Source organism: Eupeodes corollae, chromosome 1 (genome assembly GCF_945859685.1).
Source record: "Eupeodes corollae chromosome 1, idEupCoro1.1, whole genome shotgun sequence".
Taxonomy (NCBI): Eukaryota; Metazoa; Arthropoda; class Insecta; order Diptera; family Syrphidae; genus Eupeodes; species Eupeodes corollae.
This window is the reverse complement of record NC_079147.1, coordinates 16,049,282-16,069,142: the sequence shown is the minus strand read 5'-3', so window position 1 is coordinate 16,069,142 and position 19,861 is coordinate 16,049,282. Positions and strand designations below refer to the sequence as shown.

General features: G+C 33.5%; 2 protein-coding genes across 4 annotated transcripts in view; both read right to left on the bottom strand.

Moving 5' to 3' along the window:
- LOC129938341 (mucin-2) overlaps positions 1–19,861 on the bottom strand; it is a 304,608-nt gene that overhangs the window by 143,005 nt on the left and 141,742 nt on the right. The gene's annotated exons all lie outside the window — the stretch shown is intronic.
- On the bottom strand, positions 6,926–8,772 carry LOC129938344 (lipase 3-like). The gene is made up of 3 exons (XM_056045833.1): positions 8,644–8,772; positions 7,853–8,578; positions 6,926–7,788 (listed from the first exon to the last, which is right to left on the bottom strand). Exons 1-3 carry the CDS (start codon positions 8,728–8,730, stop codon positions 7,396–7,398), a joined length of 1,206 nt encoding a protein of 401 aa, XP_055901808.1. The 5' UTR covers positions 8,731–8,772; the 3' UTR covers positions 6,926–7,395.

Genomic DNA, 19,861 nt, shown 5'->3' with positions numbered 1-19,861 from the left:
GTCGACAGGCAAAGTAACATATGTCGGGAAAGATATAATCATGAGCTATACGACTTGGAACTGGTCAAAAAACTGTATGTTCAACGCTTAAGATGGCTAGGGCATGTCGAGCGAATGATCATTGAAGCTCCAGCCCATAAGATATTCAACGCCAAGCCTGAGTTAACAAGAAACAAAGGCAGGCCTTGTCTCCGGTGGAGTGAACAGTTTGAGGCCGACGCACGTCAACTGGGTATTTAAAAGTGGAAGCAGCAAGCTAGAGATCGAGTAAGCTGGCGAAAGTTGGACCAGGAGCACAATGAGCGCCAACTAAAGTAAAGTAAAGTAAAGTAAAGTAAAGTAAGTAACTCACCAAAAGCCTTTGCACACTGTTTAATCCAATAAAAAAATACAGTTTTTACCGTTTATGGAGTGGACGCGCAATGGCAAGAAAATAAGTAAGAAAATGGCGATAATAAGTGCAAAGTCCAATGAAGCTTGGTAGATTTGTCAAATTCACTGAAGTTGTTCAGCGTTGAACTGCCCAATCTTCGCAGGATTTGTCAATAGGCCGTTTCTGCTCAGTACATGGAGAAACTTGACTTCTCTTCGAAAAATATTGCGTTCAACAGAACTCAATTTCAGAGCCAAATCTCTTAAGCGGCTGTAACAGAACATAGGTTGGAGAGCACTTGTTGGAAAGTCTTACCGTGCATAAGAATGTCTTCCAACAAAAAAAGCAATCCTTTTAGCATGCTAGAATCAAGCGCTTGAATATGGCTGAAACGTTTGTTAAGCCGTAACTCATTACTGTTAGGTAATATTTCTTGTTAAAAAAGCAGTTTTCTCACTGTCATCAGAATGCATCGATTCAAAGTTACACGAGTTTCGGCCGTCCGAAATCATCTGGACCCGTTGACAAATCATCTCTTAATTCGTGAAGAAGATCTTTTGCTGCTAGCTGTTGTGTTGGGCAGAATATTCCAGATATCTTACAAGAATATCTGAAAAGGTACTGGCATGTCTCATTGCACGTCATTGAATCTAAACAGTCAGCTTCCTCCAAAAGTATCAGTTATCATTTAAAAGGACAGAATGCTGCACCGAAACTTACACAATTTCGTCAGGGCTTTTTCTAATGTATTTGACACTCAACAATCCGTTTAGCAAAAGAATACCAATTGGAGAGAAGACCCCTTTAGTAATATTATTGACACCAACAGCTGTTGAAATCATTGTTTCTGTTCGGGGAGGAATCTCCTTGTACACATAAACTAGCAGGTAGGCTTTTCGCTAGACTTTGCTGCATGAACTTTGGGTTTTACTTAAGTATGTCTCTCACAAGAAAAATTAATGTTTTAGATGAAAAGTTCAACATTCCCTTAGAAGCTTGAAGAAAGTCCATTTGGAGTATAACGTCGCAGCCCGCGGAAAGGAGAAGTGCAATTTCTGTATTCCAGGAATAAGAGCTTTGAAACGATTATCTCATGAAGTTTTGCGTTTTTGTCGGAAGAAGACGTACTTTGGGAGGAATATCGACTCACAAAGATATCATGTGACCCTGTATCAACTAATATTCTTAAACATAATTTGTTGCCTTGCATGGGAACAATACCACCAGTGTGAAGTTTTGGTGTGTAAATGTTTTTAATTTGGGGTCGAATAGAGGTAATTTGTTTAATTTTGGACAACATTTTTTCTACAATTCTTCAGTCATATTGAATTGAGGATTCCACTTCTCCCACCACTGCTGCAAAGTCACGCTTTCTGGGTTTTTCAATGAAGGAATGGCTAGATAAAAAAGATTTAAGAGGTAGACTTCGACATCATCGACAGTCAAGACTTAAGATCGGTTCAAGTGGGCTCATTCGTAGACTTAAGTATTTTGATTGGATCTTTAAGATTTGATCATTCTGTAGAACCGAAAAGTAATATTCGTAGCCTTAATACTCAAACACCACAAAAAATTGATTTATGTTCTTTAAATAATCGATTACTTCATGAAAACTGGTCAGAAATGTACGGACAAAATGATCCGATTTGTTGATGATATTGTTGGTTTGTTTTATAAGGTTTAAGATGATCAGATCATGTTAAAATATGACTTAAATTAAATACAGAAAAAGTTTGTAGACTGCATAAATTGTAACCTTGGATGTCTCATAATTTATTAGGTTAAATACACAGAAAGAATAAGTTGCACTCTAAATATAGAAAACAACCTAATGATCTTTGTCGAAAGAAAAAACATTCTGAGTTATCAAAGAAAGTTTCTGCTCAGGTAACCTTGTGTAAAGGTCACTACTATTCTCAAAAATTTGAAATAGCTAAAGGCGATCTCAAAAAAGAGTGGGTCATCATTATTGTCATTTTTTCAAGGAATGTTTCTTTTGATTCACCCAATATGTTTAACTATTGGACCAAGAAATTTACTCTTCTTTAGATATGTCAACCATATTGAACAATTTTTTCACAGGGGTTGCCCTCGATACGCTTAAGACTGTTGGCTTTAAAACCTTAAGCAAAAGTTTCTGTTCAAGGCATTGTTTTAATAAAGAAAATGGGTCTCAACACAGCTTTTTATTTCAGAGTATCGATTTTTATGAGCTATATAAAATTATTAATTCGCTAAATAGTTCAAAGTCTGCAAACGAAAACTGTTTTTTCTAACAATTTTTTGAAAAGTATCGCGTTTAATGTAGTTTATATATGTATGTTAATAATTGTGTTTATAGTGGAATTTTTGCAAACAGTTTAAAAATGACTGAGGTTATACCAATTTTTAAGGTAAAAAGAAAGGTAAAAATCTTAATAATTATAGGACAATATCTCTCCTTCCTGTTTTTTCAAAACTTTTTGAAAAAGTGATGAAAGTCAGAACTGTATCGAATTTGGATGAAATTAACTTTTTTAGTAGCAATCAGTTTGGGTTCAGATCGGCCAGATCAAGACGCACTTCTTCAATTTTTCAGCCAGATCTATACCACTCTTAATATTGAATAGTCACAGCTGCTATCTATATTGATATAACCAAGGCATTTGATACTGTGAATCATGATCTGTTACTAATTAAACTTGAAAAACTTGGGTTTGGGGGATTCATTATCAAATGGTTTTGTTCATATCTTAAGGGTAGAATACAAAGAGTTAAAATAAAAGATTCGTTCAGTAGACCTTTAGATATAGCTAATGGGGTTCCCCAAGGCTTGGTTCTAGGTCCCATTTTATTCTTAATATACATAAATTCTATCTTCTACCTCAACTTGAAGGGTTCTGTAGCAGGTTTCGCTGATGATATTGGTTGTTCATATTCGAATAATTCCATTGTAGACTTAATAGCTGATATTAATTTCGATTTAGAGGTTCTTAGACTTTGGTTCGGTATGCACAAGCTTGTCAAAATTCTTTAACTAATCCTCTTTTTCTCTTACTTCCCCTAAATTCATATTCCATAGCTCGTATTGTAAAAAGTTTGGAGTTAGCAAAATTGTATGCACTCTATCCAACAGTGACCTGAGTTTTAATGTGTGTCTTAACTGCTCTTCTAAATGCTTTACAATAGAACATGTATCTGAGTATAAGTATCTCGGTTTATTGATTGGTAATACATTTATTTGGAATGTTCATACTGGAAAATGGAAAAAGTATCTTTTGTCTATGACTTTTAGTCTGTACCATCTTAGAAAATTCGTTCACGTAAGCAACTTTATTTTTATAAAGTCTTAATCATTTTTTTTTAAGAAGTGGTAACCTTCTTAATTAGAACTTAATTTCTTACAGGCTTCGAAGTCAGCAAAGTTTTCTTGTTCAATTACCACCTCACAACAATCGTTGTTTTCTACACTTTTACTTCTCAGTAGCTGCCAGAATTTTTATCAAGCTACCTCTTGAGATTCGTACCATCCGTTCATCATTTGTATTTAATAAAAACAAAAATGATGGCTGTTTAGTATTGATCTTTGTTCAAATGTTCAAATGGTAGACATGTGCATTCAAGAGGACACAAGGGTCCACAGGTTTTTCTCAAAACCCACCTCTGTCTATCAACTCCTACTCTCACCTCCCCGCGGTGAACATCGGGTGCCTTGTACCTCAACTGGAGATTGGGTTCCAACCCCAGTGGAAAGTTGTTGGGGGCAGCAAACGAGAGAGGGGGGAGAAGTGTTTCAACTAAGGCACCTCTCCTTATCCAGGCGGCAGGGGACGAATTTTCGAGATGGAATCAACGGTGGCGTCTACAGTTCCAATAAGGTTGAACTACTTAGTGAACACCTTATAGAGATTCTTCGACATATTCGAAGCCCAGGCCTGTAAATAGCGGTTTATCCTGCTCCCCTTCGTTGGAGTTATACTAAGGATCTGGCCCTCCAGGTTGGGGGTTGTGCCGTCGGGGTGACTTCCAGGCCACGTAAAAAATACCTTTAGTTGCGAAGCACTAAGAAGCCCCGGATACGGACGGATTCACTGTTGACAACCCACGCAAACGAAATCACTTCTCCAAATTATATAACGGCGATGACGAACCGAATTCCGTTGAAAGGGAGATAGAACCACTCAACCTAGACGACGCAGATCAACAATTCCGCTTACCCGACCTTGACGAAGTGAAAATAGCTATATCTAAACTTAAGTCAAACAAAGCTGCTGGAGCTGATGGCATCGCTGCCGAACTATTCAAAGCAGCAGGCGATGACTTGGTACGGAGCATGCACCAACTCATCTGCAAAATATGGTCGGAAGAAAGCATGCCCGATGAGTGGAATCTCAGCATAGTGCCCGATACATAAGAAAGGAGACCCTCTAAACTGCGCCAACTACAGAGGCATCAGTCTCCTTAACATTGCGTAAGATCCTCTCTGCCGTATTATGTGAACGTCTGAAGCCATTCGTCAACAACCTGATTGGTCTTTATAAGTGCGGCTTCAGACCAGGAAAGTCCACTATCGACCAAATATTCACACTACGGCAGATCTTGAAAAAAACAAAGTCGCTTCAAATCGATACCCACCATCACTTTATCGATTTTTAAGTCGCGTATGACAGCATCCATAGGGAAGAGCTCTACCGAGCAATGTCTAGTTTGGGCATCCCTGTCAAACTTATCCGTTTGTGCAGAATAACAATGGACAATGCACGCTGCTCTATCAAGGTCGGGAAAGATCTCACCGATGCATTTGATGTCAAAAAAGGTTTTAGAAAAGGCGATGCACTGTCATGCGACTTCTTTAATATCGTTTTGGAAAGAATTGTGCAAAATTCAACCGTTAATACTAGAGGCAAACATTTTCTAAAGGTCCATCCTCGTCCCGTAAATGATATTGATATAATTGGAAGATCAAATCGTGATGGCAATGGAGCGTTTTGAGCATTACGACGGAAGGGAAGAAGATGGGTTAAGTGGTCCTTGAGGGCAAGACCAAGTATATTTTGTAATCAGAAAAGGAAGACCGTGACTCAGGTAGCAAACGCAGGTGGGTGAAGAGCTCAACCAACTTGGCGTGCGAAACGGGAGACAGCTAGCTACTAAGCAGGCTGAGGAGTGGTGTAATATTAATTGTCTAACTTAAGAGTTTTTGGAGATGAAAAACAATCTGTTTTGCACTCAAGAATAATGCTAAACACCTTGACCTTAGTATAGATCAGCTGTGATTTTGAAGTGTCATATATGAATTACAATAATAGACATCTTATCAACCCAACAAGTCGCTTAAATTATAAAAAAAAACTTACTACAAAAGGGGTAATTCAAATGTAAGGCGCATAACGTTTTCTACGGTCGTCATAATCAATTAAAGTATTGCTCATAGCATTGCACTTTTAGTCGAAAATAAAATCATCAAACTCAAACTTAAACTTAAACTTAAACTTAAACTTAAACTTTGCAAATCCTATAATCCTGATATTACAAAACGCCGTCAACAGAGATTGAAAGATCCGCACCTGTTTAAACTTTATCAACATAATATCTGTATGTTAAAATATTATGTAGATCAAGAGATTTTTGTTAACTAACTTGAGTCAAGTGTTTGTTTTGTTTCAAAAATCCCAATTAGTAAAGTAAAGTTTTTAATTATTTTTTAAGTTTTTTCTGATGCAAGACTTTTAACAGATACCAGTAGTGATTGAGATTGGGAACCGTTTGACGCTAATAAAGATAAAAATAAATCGAAATAAAACTTTTGTAATCTTCATCAAATCCGCTCGATCTGAAAGTGTTTTTGAGTCTAGAAAAAAACTCTTAAGATTTTATAGTTAATTAAAACCCAATAAAGTACCGAAATAGAAAATCTAGTCAAGGAAATGTGGCTTACCTCAATTTCAGCAAAATTTAAGAGTGCTTCCGAAAAATCTTACAATATTCAAAATGCTTACTCTAAAGGGTGTTTAAGAATAGATAGAAAATATTATTGGTTTCATAATCAATTTTTTAACATTTTTGGATTGAATAAAGAAGAAAACGGACAAATAATTTCGAAAACGAGGAAATTATCAATAAAAGCAAAATGTGCTTGATTTTTCTTCAGATATTTAAGAACAAATTGATTCAGAGGGTATTAAACCTTAAGAGTGGTAGCCCTAAATATTCCTATTAATTTCTCCAGCCCTTGGTCTTGAAATCAGAATACCGAATACTAATTTTAGTACGATTAGATTTTCATGATTAGACTTAAATTCCTCGAAATGAAAGGAGTTTCCTAAAAATATAAACAAGCTTTTTTAAAAAACTATCAATTGTATACATTTCTGCAACGAGCATTGTTACAGAATTTTCTGTATTGTTTTGAAATCTTCAATTTGTTCGAGACCGTTTCGTTTTCGAAAAAGCTAATTCTCTGACTTGCTTTTAAAGTTTCCTTTGAACAAAAAAAACCGGAAATCTTCCACAGCTGAAACTTTCTCCAACTAGAAATGTTAAGTTAAATAACAAAAAATCATAGGTTTTATATTTTTTCAAGAATATTTATTTATTTTATAAAATATGTATATTTAATTTAATAAAATGAGGATTAAATTTGTTTAAATAATTAATTTTTTGAATAATACATTTTTCTTCCATAAGTAAATAAGTGAACCAATATGGCTCATAAAATTTTCACATTAAGCAATCTTAATGTTTCTTAAAAACACCCAATATCTCTTCCTTAATTAATAATAATTATCTTTTGGTAAAAAATCAATTGATTAAATAAAAATATCTAACACAAATCGCTTATAATATTCCTTGGCACTGGGGTGATCATTCAGTTGATTAATTTTGCACCTTCTGTTTTATCACACACTATCGCTCTTTTATCTGTCATATCACATACGGTAATTAGGCTTGTTTTTCAGTTTCATCCGGATCCGATTATCATTTGGCAAACTACGTAGTTAAACCCTACATCGAAACCTTATCATATTTGGCTTAAATTGATTCTAATCCCATTTAGCAGACTTGACGTCTTCTAAAACTGCATCATAAACTTGTTCTCTGATATTCATGCCCCATAAGAAATCCATGTGATTCCATTTGTCGTGTGGCACCCTGTAGGCACGTTTAACCGTCGAATCTGGCAATTCTCTAATCAACCGATGCACATCTACCACCGAAGCCATGTAGTCATTGTCACTGTAGTACATGTAAATTGGAACGTCGACATTCTCAAGGGGATACTTTGGAGGCTTTGTCTTGCCATAGACCAACTTGTTGCGAACCTTTCCGTAGTCAAACTGACGGAATTCACCGGAACTGAATAACTGAAGATAGTGGTAACCCTGATTTATTGAGGATCCAGATGGGTTTGTTGCCAAAATTTCCGGCAATAAGGTCTAAAATGGAAATATCCAATAAATACGATGTAAAGGGTGAAATGAAGCTAAAGAATAAACTTACAGTATTAAGATTTTCAGCATCATGTCCGACTATTAGGAATAGTACATTCGAACATAGCGCCTGAATTGGTGATGAATCAGCACAGGTGTTTTGTCCCAAAATACGCATAACAGCAGAGCTAGGCAGGAACTCCAGATTACCAAAAAGTTCTGGAACCTTGCTCATTCCCCCGAGTGTCAACGATACCAAATCCATTAATGGTGACTCCATGTTTTCCATAAATGCCACTGGGGCTAATAAATGGGCGGACTTTATGCGGGTCTTGAAACGCTCATTCAGGGAGTTCAAAAGCAAGAAAGATGTAGTTCCTTGGGAATGACCAAAGTACGTAACTTGATCCTCGCCCGTGTAATACCGAATGTAGTCAATCATAGCCGGCAGGTCGTACAAGCCGATTTCATGCCAGTCAAAGTTCCAGAAGCTACCAAACAAAGGATTCAGCTTAACGTGCTCTCGAGAGTATGTATTTCCACGGGCATTTCCCAGCCAAACATCATAGCCAGCATCGGAAAGCAGATAGGCGAGTGCGTTATCAGGTCCTAGAAGAACCCAGTCACTGGAAGAGCACAAGATTCCATGCATGAGGAAGGCGACTGGGCGTGGTTCATCTTCGTCAGATTCAACTCGGCCAGAGTAAGGAATTCGATGCATTGTCAGAACATAACCATCCGAGGTTTGGACTGTATGTTCCTCAAACGGGTAGCCATGATCTGCTATCAAAGTCTCCTATAAACCAAAAAAAGTCTGGTTTTAAAAACCGCTTTGTCTATGATATGTTCGTATTTTCTTACCGTCGTCACTCTTCCTCTACTCTTGCCACTCGGGGCTGCCACAACCAGCGAAATGAGAACACTCAATATGATAATTCTTAACTTCATTTCGTGTGTTCTTTCTTAAAAAATTGTATGCCAATGACCAAGTGTACCTTTCTTTTATACAATTCCAGTTATCTCAAACCTAAGATCTTCCAATTTCAGGGGGTTCGAGATAAGCTTTATAATAAACATAATGTCAGTTATTTCGATAGATCAAAATCAGTTCGGTGATTAAAAACAATTTTGCGTTCGAAAACGATCTTCAATTTCAATACCAAAAATATATGTGCCTTATTTTTCCTTATTAACATCTTCTAACACAACTTTATGAACAATCTTATCATATTTGCAAAATATTAAAATCAGTTGAAATTGGATTTGAAGATTAGCGCCTGGAGCCGCTGACTTCAAGTGGTTGTTTTCGAACGAGAACGAAATTCTTTTGTATCTAATCTCAGCTGGGTGCCTTGATAAATTATAAATAAAAATAAAGCTTATCAAAATATCTTTTGATCTTTTTTGTGGAGGTTTTGAAAAGCACGTTTTTATTGACGTTAACAGTTAATTAGTTTTTGTTTAACTAGGGAAATGGCTTGTTAGTCATGAGATTTCTAAAAAAATAATTATTTATTTAGTAGAATTACAGAAATAGATTTGTTTATAAGCACGATAGGGGGGCTTTTATTTCTTATTTAGTTTTTAAAGTTCATGGATAAATAATAGCGACACTTTTATGTACTGGTGAAATTATGTTCTTTTTTAATCATAATCTTTAAAGTATATCAGTGATTGAGCTGATTTCTTCGAAGACGATGACTACGTAAGAACAAGCTTAATTGGTTTAACCACTCGGATGTAAATATAACCTTATAAATTATTTTTATTAAAAAAAGGAAACTGATTTAATCAAAATAATGATTAAAAACGTTTGTTAAAATACTCAAAATACTATGAGATGAATCATTGCATACTACAAGGAGTTAATATCAAAGCTAAAGACTTTTTTAAAGATCTTACCTATATAAGTTGTTTTAATGGTTAATTAGTATACTTATCGAAATGTCAAGACAACAAAGTGACTGCAACTGAAAGAAACTTTTCCAGGCTTCTACTAAGAAATGCAATATTTTTTTTGAAAATGTTGAAGTCTCCAAGACCTTCAATTTTTGTATGAATACCCTTATAATGATTAAACACAGAGTGAGCAATTAAAAAGGAAGGACACGATTAGAAAGGATATGCAGATGCTCATCAGTTTGAATGTTTGCGCAATGTAATGAGTGAGAAATAGTGAGTCTGGTAGAGCTTTCCACTTTCGTGTAGTGCGGCTGAAGAAAGTATTTGGGCTCAGTGGTAAACTGATGACTATTTCTAGAATCCATAATTTATTCACTGCATCGAGAAAGAAATGTAAATGATATAAACAACTACAGAGTTAATTAATTTTTAAACTTCACTTCAATACTTAAAGCTCGTCTAACAAAAGTGTATTGCAGAAAGAGAAATTCTAAGTGGATTCTGGATTTCGTGAATCCTTTTCAACAACAGATTATATCTTCACTGTAACAAGCATTGTCAACTAATGTATAGAAAGTAGAAAAAAACTGTTTGTATTCTTTGTGGATTTCAAAGCTGCCTTTGGCACAGTCAATGGTAGAGCATAGGTTTGTATAAGTTCGTAGGAGTTCGAACGTGTACGTGTGTTCCAGGGCAGAAATTATCCTACGGATTCGAGACAATAGTTGGAGTTAAACATGCACCAACTTATCTGTAAGATATGGTCGGAAGAAAGCATCCCTGATGAATGGAACCCAAGAACACCAAATCGACACCCACCATCTTTTCATCGATTTCAAGGCCGCATATGACAGCATATACAGGGACGAGCTGTAAAGAGCCATGTCTAATCCGTTTGTGCAGGATGACAATGGTGAATTCACGCTGCTTTATAAAGGTTGGAAACAACTTAACAGAACCTTTCGATGTCAAAAAGGGTTTTAGACAAGGTGATGCACTGTCATGTGATTTTTTTAACATAGTGGTTGAAAGAATAGTGCAGAGCTCACACGTCAACACTAGAGGCACTATCTTTCAAAAGTCTTTCCAATTACTAGCATATGCTGATGACATTGACATAATCGGAAGAACTCAGCGTGATGTCAATGGGACTTTTATGAGCATTGAGGCAGAGCTGGCAAAAATGGGTTAAACTTTGAGGTAGTCAAGGACTTCGTCTACCTCTGCTGTAAACGCAGAAAACAACAACAGCGCTGAGATCAAATCCAGAATAACTCTTGCTAACTGCTGTTTCTTTTCACTAAGAAAGCAATTAAGTGGTAAAGTCCTCTCTCGAGGGACCAAAGTGTTGCTGTATGAGACCCTTATCACCCCGTCCGGCTATACGGTGCAGAAGCATGGACTATGATAAAAGCGGAGGAAAGCACATTGGGTTGGTTTGAGAGAAAAGTTTTTCGTGTGATCTACGGTCCCGTATGCATCGAAGGAGAGTGGAAGAGAAGATGGAACGACGAGCTGTACGGGCTGTACAGCGACGTAGACTTAGCCAGAAGTGTAAAAGTCAAACGTCTAAGATGTCTGCGTCACGTTGAGCGCATTGAAACCAATGCTCCGGCCCGGGAAGTTTTCGAATCTACACCCACAGGACAGCGCAGTAGAAGAAGACCGAGGATCAGGTGGCGCGCACAAGTGAAAAGTGACCTCACCCAACTTGGAACGCGTAACTGGAGAAATCTAGCTAAGAACTGAGTTAGATGAAGAAGTTTGCTGTGTGAGGCCCAAGTTTACAAAAAACTGTAAATGGAATTAATTTTCGTTCTTAAGGCATCTTAAGAAAACTAGCAGATAATAATAATGTACTATTCGACTGGAAATATAAATAGAAGCATGTTTTCTTAATCCTTATTTTTTGAATATCTTCTGTTAGTAATAACCTTGTGGTCCTCGGCACCTTAAAGACTACCCAAAAGTAAAAAGTAAAGTCTGCTTAGCTTGTAATGAGGTCTTCGGTTAATTTCACGAAAAAAGAAACTGAAAATGATTTTAAAAGCATATTGACTTAATTTTGCTTTAGGGAATCTAGCGAAAAATATTGCTATTATCTAGGTTATGTTAGCAACTTTACTCTTGATTCATATTTCAGCAATGCTGTTAGAGTTTTTTATGGTTATCGCACGTTGAAAGCCTTTTATTTTCGAGAGCCATTTTTAAAAAATTCTCGGGCCTGTGATTTAGCGGCTTATTTTTTTTGTAGAAAGAAACGAAAAGTTAAAAAATATTTAAAAACTTCCTCCGTAGTTATCAACAACGTTTAATTCTTCAAAAGGAGGTGCCAATTTTGCTACATTCAAAATGTTTATTAAAGTGCAGAGTCATTTCCCAAAGTTTGTTTACTAACTTGGTGTTAGCTTTCAAGTACTGATTAACAGAAAATATAAAGCTTTATTCATTAACATCGTACATATGTACCTTAAATGCTTCAATAAGAATTTATAACGTATAATTATATTTTGACTAGGAGATTATTAAAACATATTAGAGTCGGATTTGATATAAACTATGTACGACTTCTTTCAAGGCCAACAAGGTTCTGTTATCAACTTATTGCGTAGGTATGTTCATTTAAATCTTAAGTTTCGAGATAAATATTTAGCTATGTATATAAAATCGTTTGTAAGCAAATAAATAAATGTTTTTTCCTTTATAAAATTGAGTTTTGATAAACAAAATAAATTATAAATAAACTTAAATCTACTTATATATTCAATGACTGTGAGTAGTTGAAAAGCTAAACTCCTTATATTCAAGAAATTCTTGAAACTAGGCCAAATTTATGAGGAATTTTAAATACATTTTACTGATTATAGTTAATTCTTGTTTATCTTGACGTTGAGATTGAAAGCAAAAGTATATTACAATTATATTTTTCGTTGAAATGAGAACCGCGAGTCAAGTTATGTTTTTTAATCAACTCATAGCTAAAGAATTTCATTAATAATTCCAAAGAGGATTAACAATCAATTAAGAGGTTTCTTGTTATGTTTTTTTTTCTCTTTTGAACGAGATGAATATGTATTAAATACGATTATTTATGAAATATATAGAAACAAAATCTGCTTTTAAGAAATGATATACATAAAGAAGAAATTTTAAAAAAAATGATGACTTATGCTTTAAAAATCTTTAATAAGATCAAATTACAATTAATGTTTAATATCTAACAATTATTTTCCATTTTTTTTTCAAACCTTGCAAAATATTTTATGTATCGCTCGCTGTTGACGGTGGCCACCACATTAACGTCGTTTTTAAAAAAGTACCGACCAATTACGCTGCCGCACAGTCTGTTGACCAGTGACGAAAATGAAAAAAAATTTGTTGTTTGCATTTTTTATGGAAAGATTATCGGAATTGTTTAGAGCATATAAAGTAATTTTGGTCAAGGTTGCATTGTGAATCTTGATTTAGCTCGAATTGGTCAGCATTTTAAATCATTTACAGAGTATATCGTCTAATGATGGACCACAAACTATTTGGGGCAGACCCCTAACTCCATTTAAAGATGCATCAATAATGATGCATCAGAACACTCCTCTGATATTGGAGTTGACTCTTGTAAGTTTTAAAAAACATTACCACTTAAAGATTCGTTATGACTATACTTAGATCTTGATCTTTCCAAAAAAATATAACATATTAAGATCTGTAGTTAACGATTTTCTTAAGGATTTATTTCCTAGTTTATATAAGTTGAGAAGTTTCAAAAAGCAAATGCTTCTGAAAAAAAGAGAAGTTTCATACACCAGTGCCTCTGTTGAACTTCAGGAACTTCTCGAAAAAACTGTTGAAAGTATTGCCGATAATTCTGAAGTAAAGGGCGAAACACATGCCATTCTCACATGTGAATGGGGCTTTGACGGAAGTTCCAGCCATAGCCAATATAAACAAGTTTTTTCCGATTCGAAAAAAAGGAAGAGTTTCTTTTTTGATAGCATTATCACCTTTTAAATTGGTTAAAGAAAGTACCGGCGTTGCGTTATTAAAAAATCTTCGATGTTCTTCTACTATATTTCGCCGGCCAATTAATTTCATGTTCATTAAGAACTTGTAAGAAATGAGGAAACCAAAATGAAATCTCAGATCGGTAAATTTGTTTATGATCAGTTTTTCAGTAGTACAAATATTTTAATTTTTTTCCTTTTTATGAAACAACTCACTCCCAAGACCATAAGCAAAAACGGCTATAGTTTAAACATTTCATTTAAGTTGATATTAATCATGGTTGATGGGATCATATGTTACATTTTATCAAACACCAATTGTGCAATAAAATGTTTTCTTTGTGGAGCAACTCCTAAAAAAATGAATTTGGTGCAATTGCACGAAATACCAGTAATTAAAGAAAACTTCCAATTTGGTTTATAAACTCTTCATTCATGGATAAAATGTTTCGCATGCTTGTAGCATATAGCGTCCAGACTTCCATTTAAACCATGGCAAATTGGAAAACAAGAAAGTGTTTGATGAAAAAAAAAAAACATATTCAAACCATGTTTTAAACACAATTGAGTCTTAACATCGACAAGGCTAAGCCTGGTTTCGGTTCGAAAAATGATGGCAATACAGCAAGGAGTTTTCTCAAGAACTCGCACTTAACGGCGGTAATTACAGGAATGTATAAACGACTTTTAAACAAATTTTCAATATTCTTGAGAGTTTCGGCTTCAGGACTAACTATTGATATAAGTCAAATTCTCTATATTACTCGCTGAAGTAAGGGAATTATATTTAGAGCTTTACGGTTGGTACAAAATGCCAATAAGTGTACATAAACTTTTAATTTATGGGCCAGACATTATATCCAGTGTTCCCATAACAGCATTATTAATGCTAGATCTAGCATTATAGAGAAGAGAAAAGCATTATGAAATTTTAAAATAATGCTAAATGCTTTTCTGGCATTACTGTTTTTAAGTTTTGCATTCTTGAATGCCAAAATTGATTTTAAAAGATTGATTTGATTATATCATATTTGAAAAACATAAAAATCATCATCTTTTTTTTTATTACAAACCATTCTGATTTAACCTAAATAACGTCAAATCACGAAGATTCACATGTCATACGCTCAAAAAACTCATGAATTTTTCTAAGAATAAATTGGAGACTCAGCAAAGTATGAAAAACCTAAGGGCGAAGAGGACTATTTATATGAAGAACTTTGGGATAACTCGTTATTTATCGAAAATTATAAAATAGAAAAGAAATTTATTTTTAAAAACTATAAATAAGAATGTGATAAGTCTGAATGATTTAAAATTAAATAATAACTATAAAACATGTTCCTATACTTAAAAACATTGTGCTGTTAATACATATAAAGCTTTCAGTTTAGTTATTTTTGAATTAATTTTGTTTTTTTTTCTTGCTATATATAATTTTATTTTACATTTTTTAAGATATTTGTTTTTTAATTATCGATATGGACGTTTTATATGTATTTTAAAATCTAGCATTTTGTTTTTTGAAATCTAGCATTATAAAATTTGAGATTATGGCAACACTTTATATCGCCTTTCGAGATGCTAATTGGTTTACTGTCCCAATAAGCGCTTGAAGGAATTCCGAAAAACTCGGATTGGTCACTCAAAAAAGGCATCCCGTGTTAACACTAGCCAAGACATTTTGACGATCTTGTATCCGGTCCGATCCTTTAATTTCTAATCTTAGAAAAAAGAGCTAAATAAGAAGGATCAAGAAGAAATTGCTTAATATCTCCAAATTAGGGACTTAACGTTCCATCTTATACATAAAATAATTAAGTTATGTTGGACATGCAGCCATTCTTATGTTGACTAACATCGACTCTCGCGGTCCACGTGTCACCTGTGCTATTTTTGTTTGGGTGTGACCAGGCCTTCTGTCTATTACCTTGAATGGTATATGTGTAGATCATCTAAAACTTCCTTCAAAACTTTTTTATTACTGTTATTGACTGTCAAAAATACTTACTGTCCTCTCAAAGTTGCCCCCTCCAGTGTTGTATATAGAATCCTACAAGCGATTCCTTGAAATTTGGGACATTCAAGGAAATATTCCGCTCTAAAATGCGTGGTTGGCTTTTCAATACGGTGGGAATGTTCCGAATCGTTAATGGTTTTAAATATCGATCAAAAATATACTTTTTAACTTCCCATAGGAAGTTATTGTAATGGGTCCGATTTGTCAAATTGAAAATTTTGACATTTCTCGACGTTTCAAGGTCCCTAGAGTCGAAATAAATGATTTTTAGAAAGATGTCTGTGCGTGCGTGTGTACGTACGTTTGTACGTCCGTACGTCCGTACGTCCGTACGTCCGTACGTCCGTACGTTCGCGACGTTTTTTTCGTCGTCCATACCTCAAGAACCAGAAGAGATATCGACTTCAAATAAATTCTGTTATAAAGATAAAAAGGCAGAAAGATGCAGAAAGGGCTCTCAAGAAAATTGCGTGGGTGGTTTTTTTACCATAGCAGTTTGAAAAAAAGGTGAAAATTTTGGTTAACCCTAAATATCTTACGAACCAAAAACGCTAGAGACTTGAATTAAATTTTATATAATAGATTGTAACGTGATACCAAACAGGTATATTTTTTGAAAAAAATCAATATAACGGTTTTTTTTTTAAATCAATAAAACTGAAAAAAAAAAATTTGTCACCTCCAAAATTTTACGACTGAAATATGATTTTATCTCTAAAACAATTTTGTGCAACGAAGAATAATGTTTTTGACATCTGATAAAATTTTGAGAAAAATCTAATTGACAGTTTTTTTATAAAAAATAAAAATCTAAAAAAAACATTACTCAAAGTTCGTAAAAATTGAATATCGATTCAAATATCTTTTCAAAAACATTAAATTTAGGCTTCAAACTTATTTTTTCTTATAAGAAATATTGTTTTCAACATTCTGAAAAATTTTGAGAAAAATCGAATTGACAGTTTTTTTTACAAAAAATAAAAACCTAAAAAAAAATTTATAAAAGTTGGTGAAAATTGATTTTCGACTCGAATATCTTTTCAAAACTTTGAGATATTGGCTTTAATTTACTTTTATCTTTCAAAAAATCTTGTTGTCAACATACAATCAAAGTTTGAAAAAAATCGAATTGACAGTTTTTTTTACAAAAAATAAAAACCTAAAAAAAAATTATAAAAGTTGGTAAAAATTGATTTTCGACTCAAATATCTTTTCAAAACTTAGAAATATTGGCTTTTATTTACTTTTATCTTTCAAAAAATATTGTTGTCAACATTCAGTTAAAGTTTGAAAAAAATCGAATTTACAGTTTTTTTACAAAAAATAAAAACCTAAAAAAAAATGTATAAAAGGTGGTAAAAATTGAGTTTCGACTCAAATATCTTTTCAAAACTTAGAGATATTGGCTTTTATTTACTTTTATTTTTCAAAAAATCTTGTTGTCAACATTCAGTTAAAGTTTGAAAAAAATCGAATTAACAGTTTTTTTTACAAAAAATAAAAACCTAAAAAAAAATTTATAAAAGTTGGTAAAAATTGATTTTCGACTCTAATATCTTTTCAAAACTTAGAGATATTGGCTTTTATTTGCTTTTATCTTTCAAAAAATCTTGTTGTCAACATTCAGTTAAAGTTTGAAAAAAATCGAATTGACAGTTTTTTTTACAAAAAATAAAAACCTAAAAAAAAATTATAAAAGTTGGTAAAAATTGATTTTCGACTCAAATATCTTTTCAAAACTTTGAGATATTGGCTTTAATTGACTTTTATCTTTCAAAGAATCTTGTTGTCAACATACAATTAAAGTTTGAAAAAAATCAAATTGACAGTTTTTTACAAAAAATAAAAACTTAAAAAAAAAATGTATAAAAGTTGGTAAAAATTGATTTTCGACTCAAATATCTTTCCAAAACTTTGAGATATTGGCTTTAATTTACTTTTATCTTTCAAAAAATCTTGCTGTCAACATTCAGTTAAAGTTTGAAAAAAATCGAATTGACATTTTTTTTACAAAAAATAAAAACCTAAAAAAAATGTATAAAAGTTGGTAAAAATTGATTTTTGACGCAAATATCTCTTTAAAAATTTTAAGTATTGGCTTTAAAGTAATTTTATCTCATAAGAAATATTGTTGGTAAAATTTAAAAAAATCGAATTGACAGTTTTTGTTACAAAAAATAAAACTAAAAAAAAAAAACAATACTAAAACTTCGTAAAAATTTACTTTCGACTCAAATAGCTTTTCAAAACTTAAAAATATTGGCTTGAAATTTATTTTATTTCACAGAAAATATTGTTTTCGATATTCAGTAATTTTTATATAAAAATCCAACAGTCCGTATTTTCATATGAAAAATAAAATCTACAAAAAGAGTACCCAACTTTGGTAAAAATTGATACGAGTACATATAAACAAACTTTTAAGCAAGACAAATCGACAGACGGGATGGGAAGTCATCAGTGTGGGTCGCATCCCAGCCTCTTTTTTTAAAATCATTTTTGACATTTTATTGGAGGCTTTGCGAAACTAAAAGTTCTAAGAGATGATTTAGTTCAACGTTTTTTTGGATGGTTCTGAGATTTGAGCAAAGAGCTGGAGAAGCTGGAGACAGAAAATACCCAATTCAATGTTCTATTAAGATGACATTGAAGTTTATAATTTTAAAATTCTTTTACTTTAATTTGATTTTAAAAAAATGCTAGCTATCAAAAGTAAGTCCACCTAACGTACGTATTCTTAATTTAAGGATTTGAACCTTTTATTTGATACCCCATGTGTATAGTCAGTTGATAGGGTAGGTTTGTAAAAGCAATTTTGTATGTCCCACGTCACGCGGTTTACATTTTTTTTTTAATTCGATAAGCGGAATAAATCAATTCAGTTTATAATCTTTAGGAACAATTTTATTGCAGGTACCTTATCTTACGCAGCTAAAATGGCAATGGTTATGGTGCTGTACAATAAATACTTGCAAGTTAATATGGCTGGTTCGAAATTTGAAAATAGCATATGACTGAACTCTTCGCTTTTCTTAACGCGCACTCCTGGTGTTTAGAAAAAGAAACTATAAACTTAAGTAGGAGTTTACACTTGATCAGCACCTGACCTTTGCAGGTTAGGTTTTATAATCAATGAGCAAAAGCATCCTTTTAGATATCCCTTATGATAAAGCCAAGGTAAGGATAAGTGGACGTTGAGAAAAGATAAGTGTAGGCTGAGTTAGGAAACGCCTCTGCTGAATCATATTCATTTGTGTGGAAATGTCTTTAAAGCATCTTGCACATGAGCTACGAACTGCGATCTGTGTATGTTGTTCGCATATTTTGACTTTTCTTTCACATGAGCTTTATTTCTATTCACAGACAGCGACGCATTGTCAATTTATAATTACCGTTTTCAACAAACAAAACAACAGTGAGTAAGTTGAGCGCGAAAAATGTATGTATGTATAATGTGGATGGTATGTGAAACGCGAATAGAGTTTGACAGTTCGTAGCAACCACACTGCAATTCGTTACTGCCAAATTGTTTTTACAAAATTGTCTTGTTTTAAAGAACTAAATGCAAATTTTATTACCCTAACATAAGTGTCAATTGGTTTCTTATAATTTAAATGTGTTTTTGTTTGAAATTGACTTTTTGAAATGTGTAAGATCACGTTTGTTCGTCCATTCGTTAATTCGTTGTTCGCTCTCATGTGCAAGGCTTTTAAGTGCCAAAGATGAGACGTCAATTAGTTCATCCAAAAATGTATTTTTCTAGTGTTAAAGTATGTAAAGGTATTCTAATCCGTCCCTACGCCCCACGACATTAATAAAATGAGCTGATAAATAAATACATTAGGGCCTAGTGACTTACAACTCTCAAACATTCCTGTGTGCGAGTAATCTTGTCAGAAATGGAAGGGACATACAGTTTATATGCCGAATCTTAAGTCTAATTTGAGAAAGCCTTTTTCAGGATAAGAATTACTCTCGGAGGATTTTTTAATTCCTCGCAAGAGTCAGTACCAGTAAAAAAGGGAGACGGCATACGCAGGGATTTAACCCAAGATCCCTTGCATGACAGTCAACGTACTTTTTTTTAAATTCATTTTTATTAATTCAATCTTAAACCTATCCTAAAGCTAGACAAAAATTCATAAAACTAGCCTAA

Excerpts from the sequence above, each read along its gene's own strand:
- LOC129938344 (XM_056045833.1), bottom strand. The coding sequence starts at position 8,730 with ATGAAGTTAAGAATTATCATATTGAGTGTTCTCATTTCGCTGGTTGTG. Across the intron at positions 8,579-8,643 it reads GTAGAGGAAGAGTGACGACG|GAGACTTTGATAGCAGATCA; the intron begins GTAAGAAAATAC and ends TTTGGTTTATAG. Across the intron at positions 7,789-7,852 it reads ATGCTGAAAATCTTAATACT|ACCTTATTGCCGGAAATTTT; the intron begins GTAAGTTTATTC and ends TTTCCATTTTAG.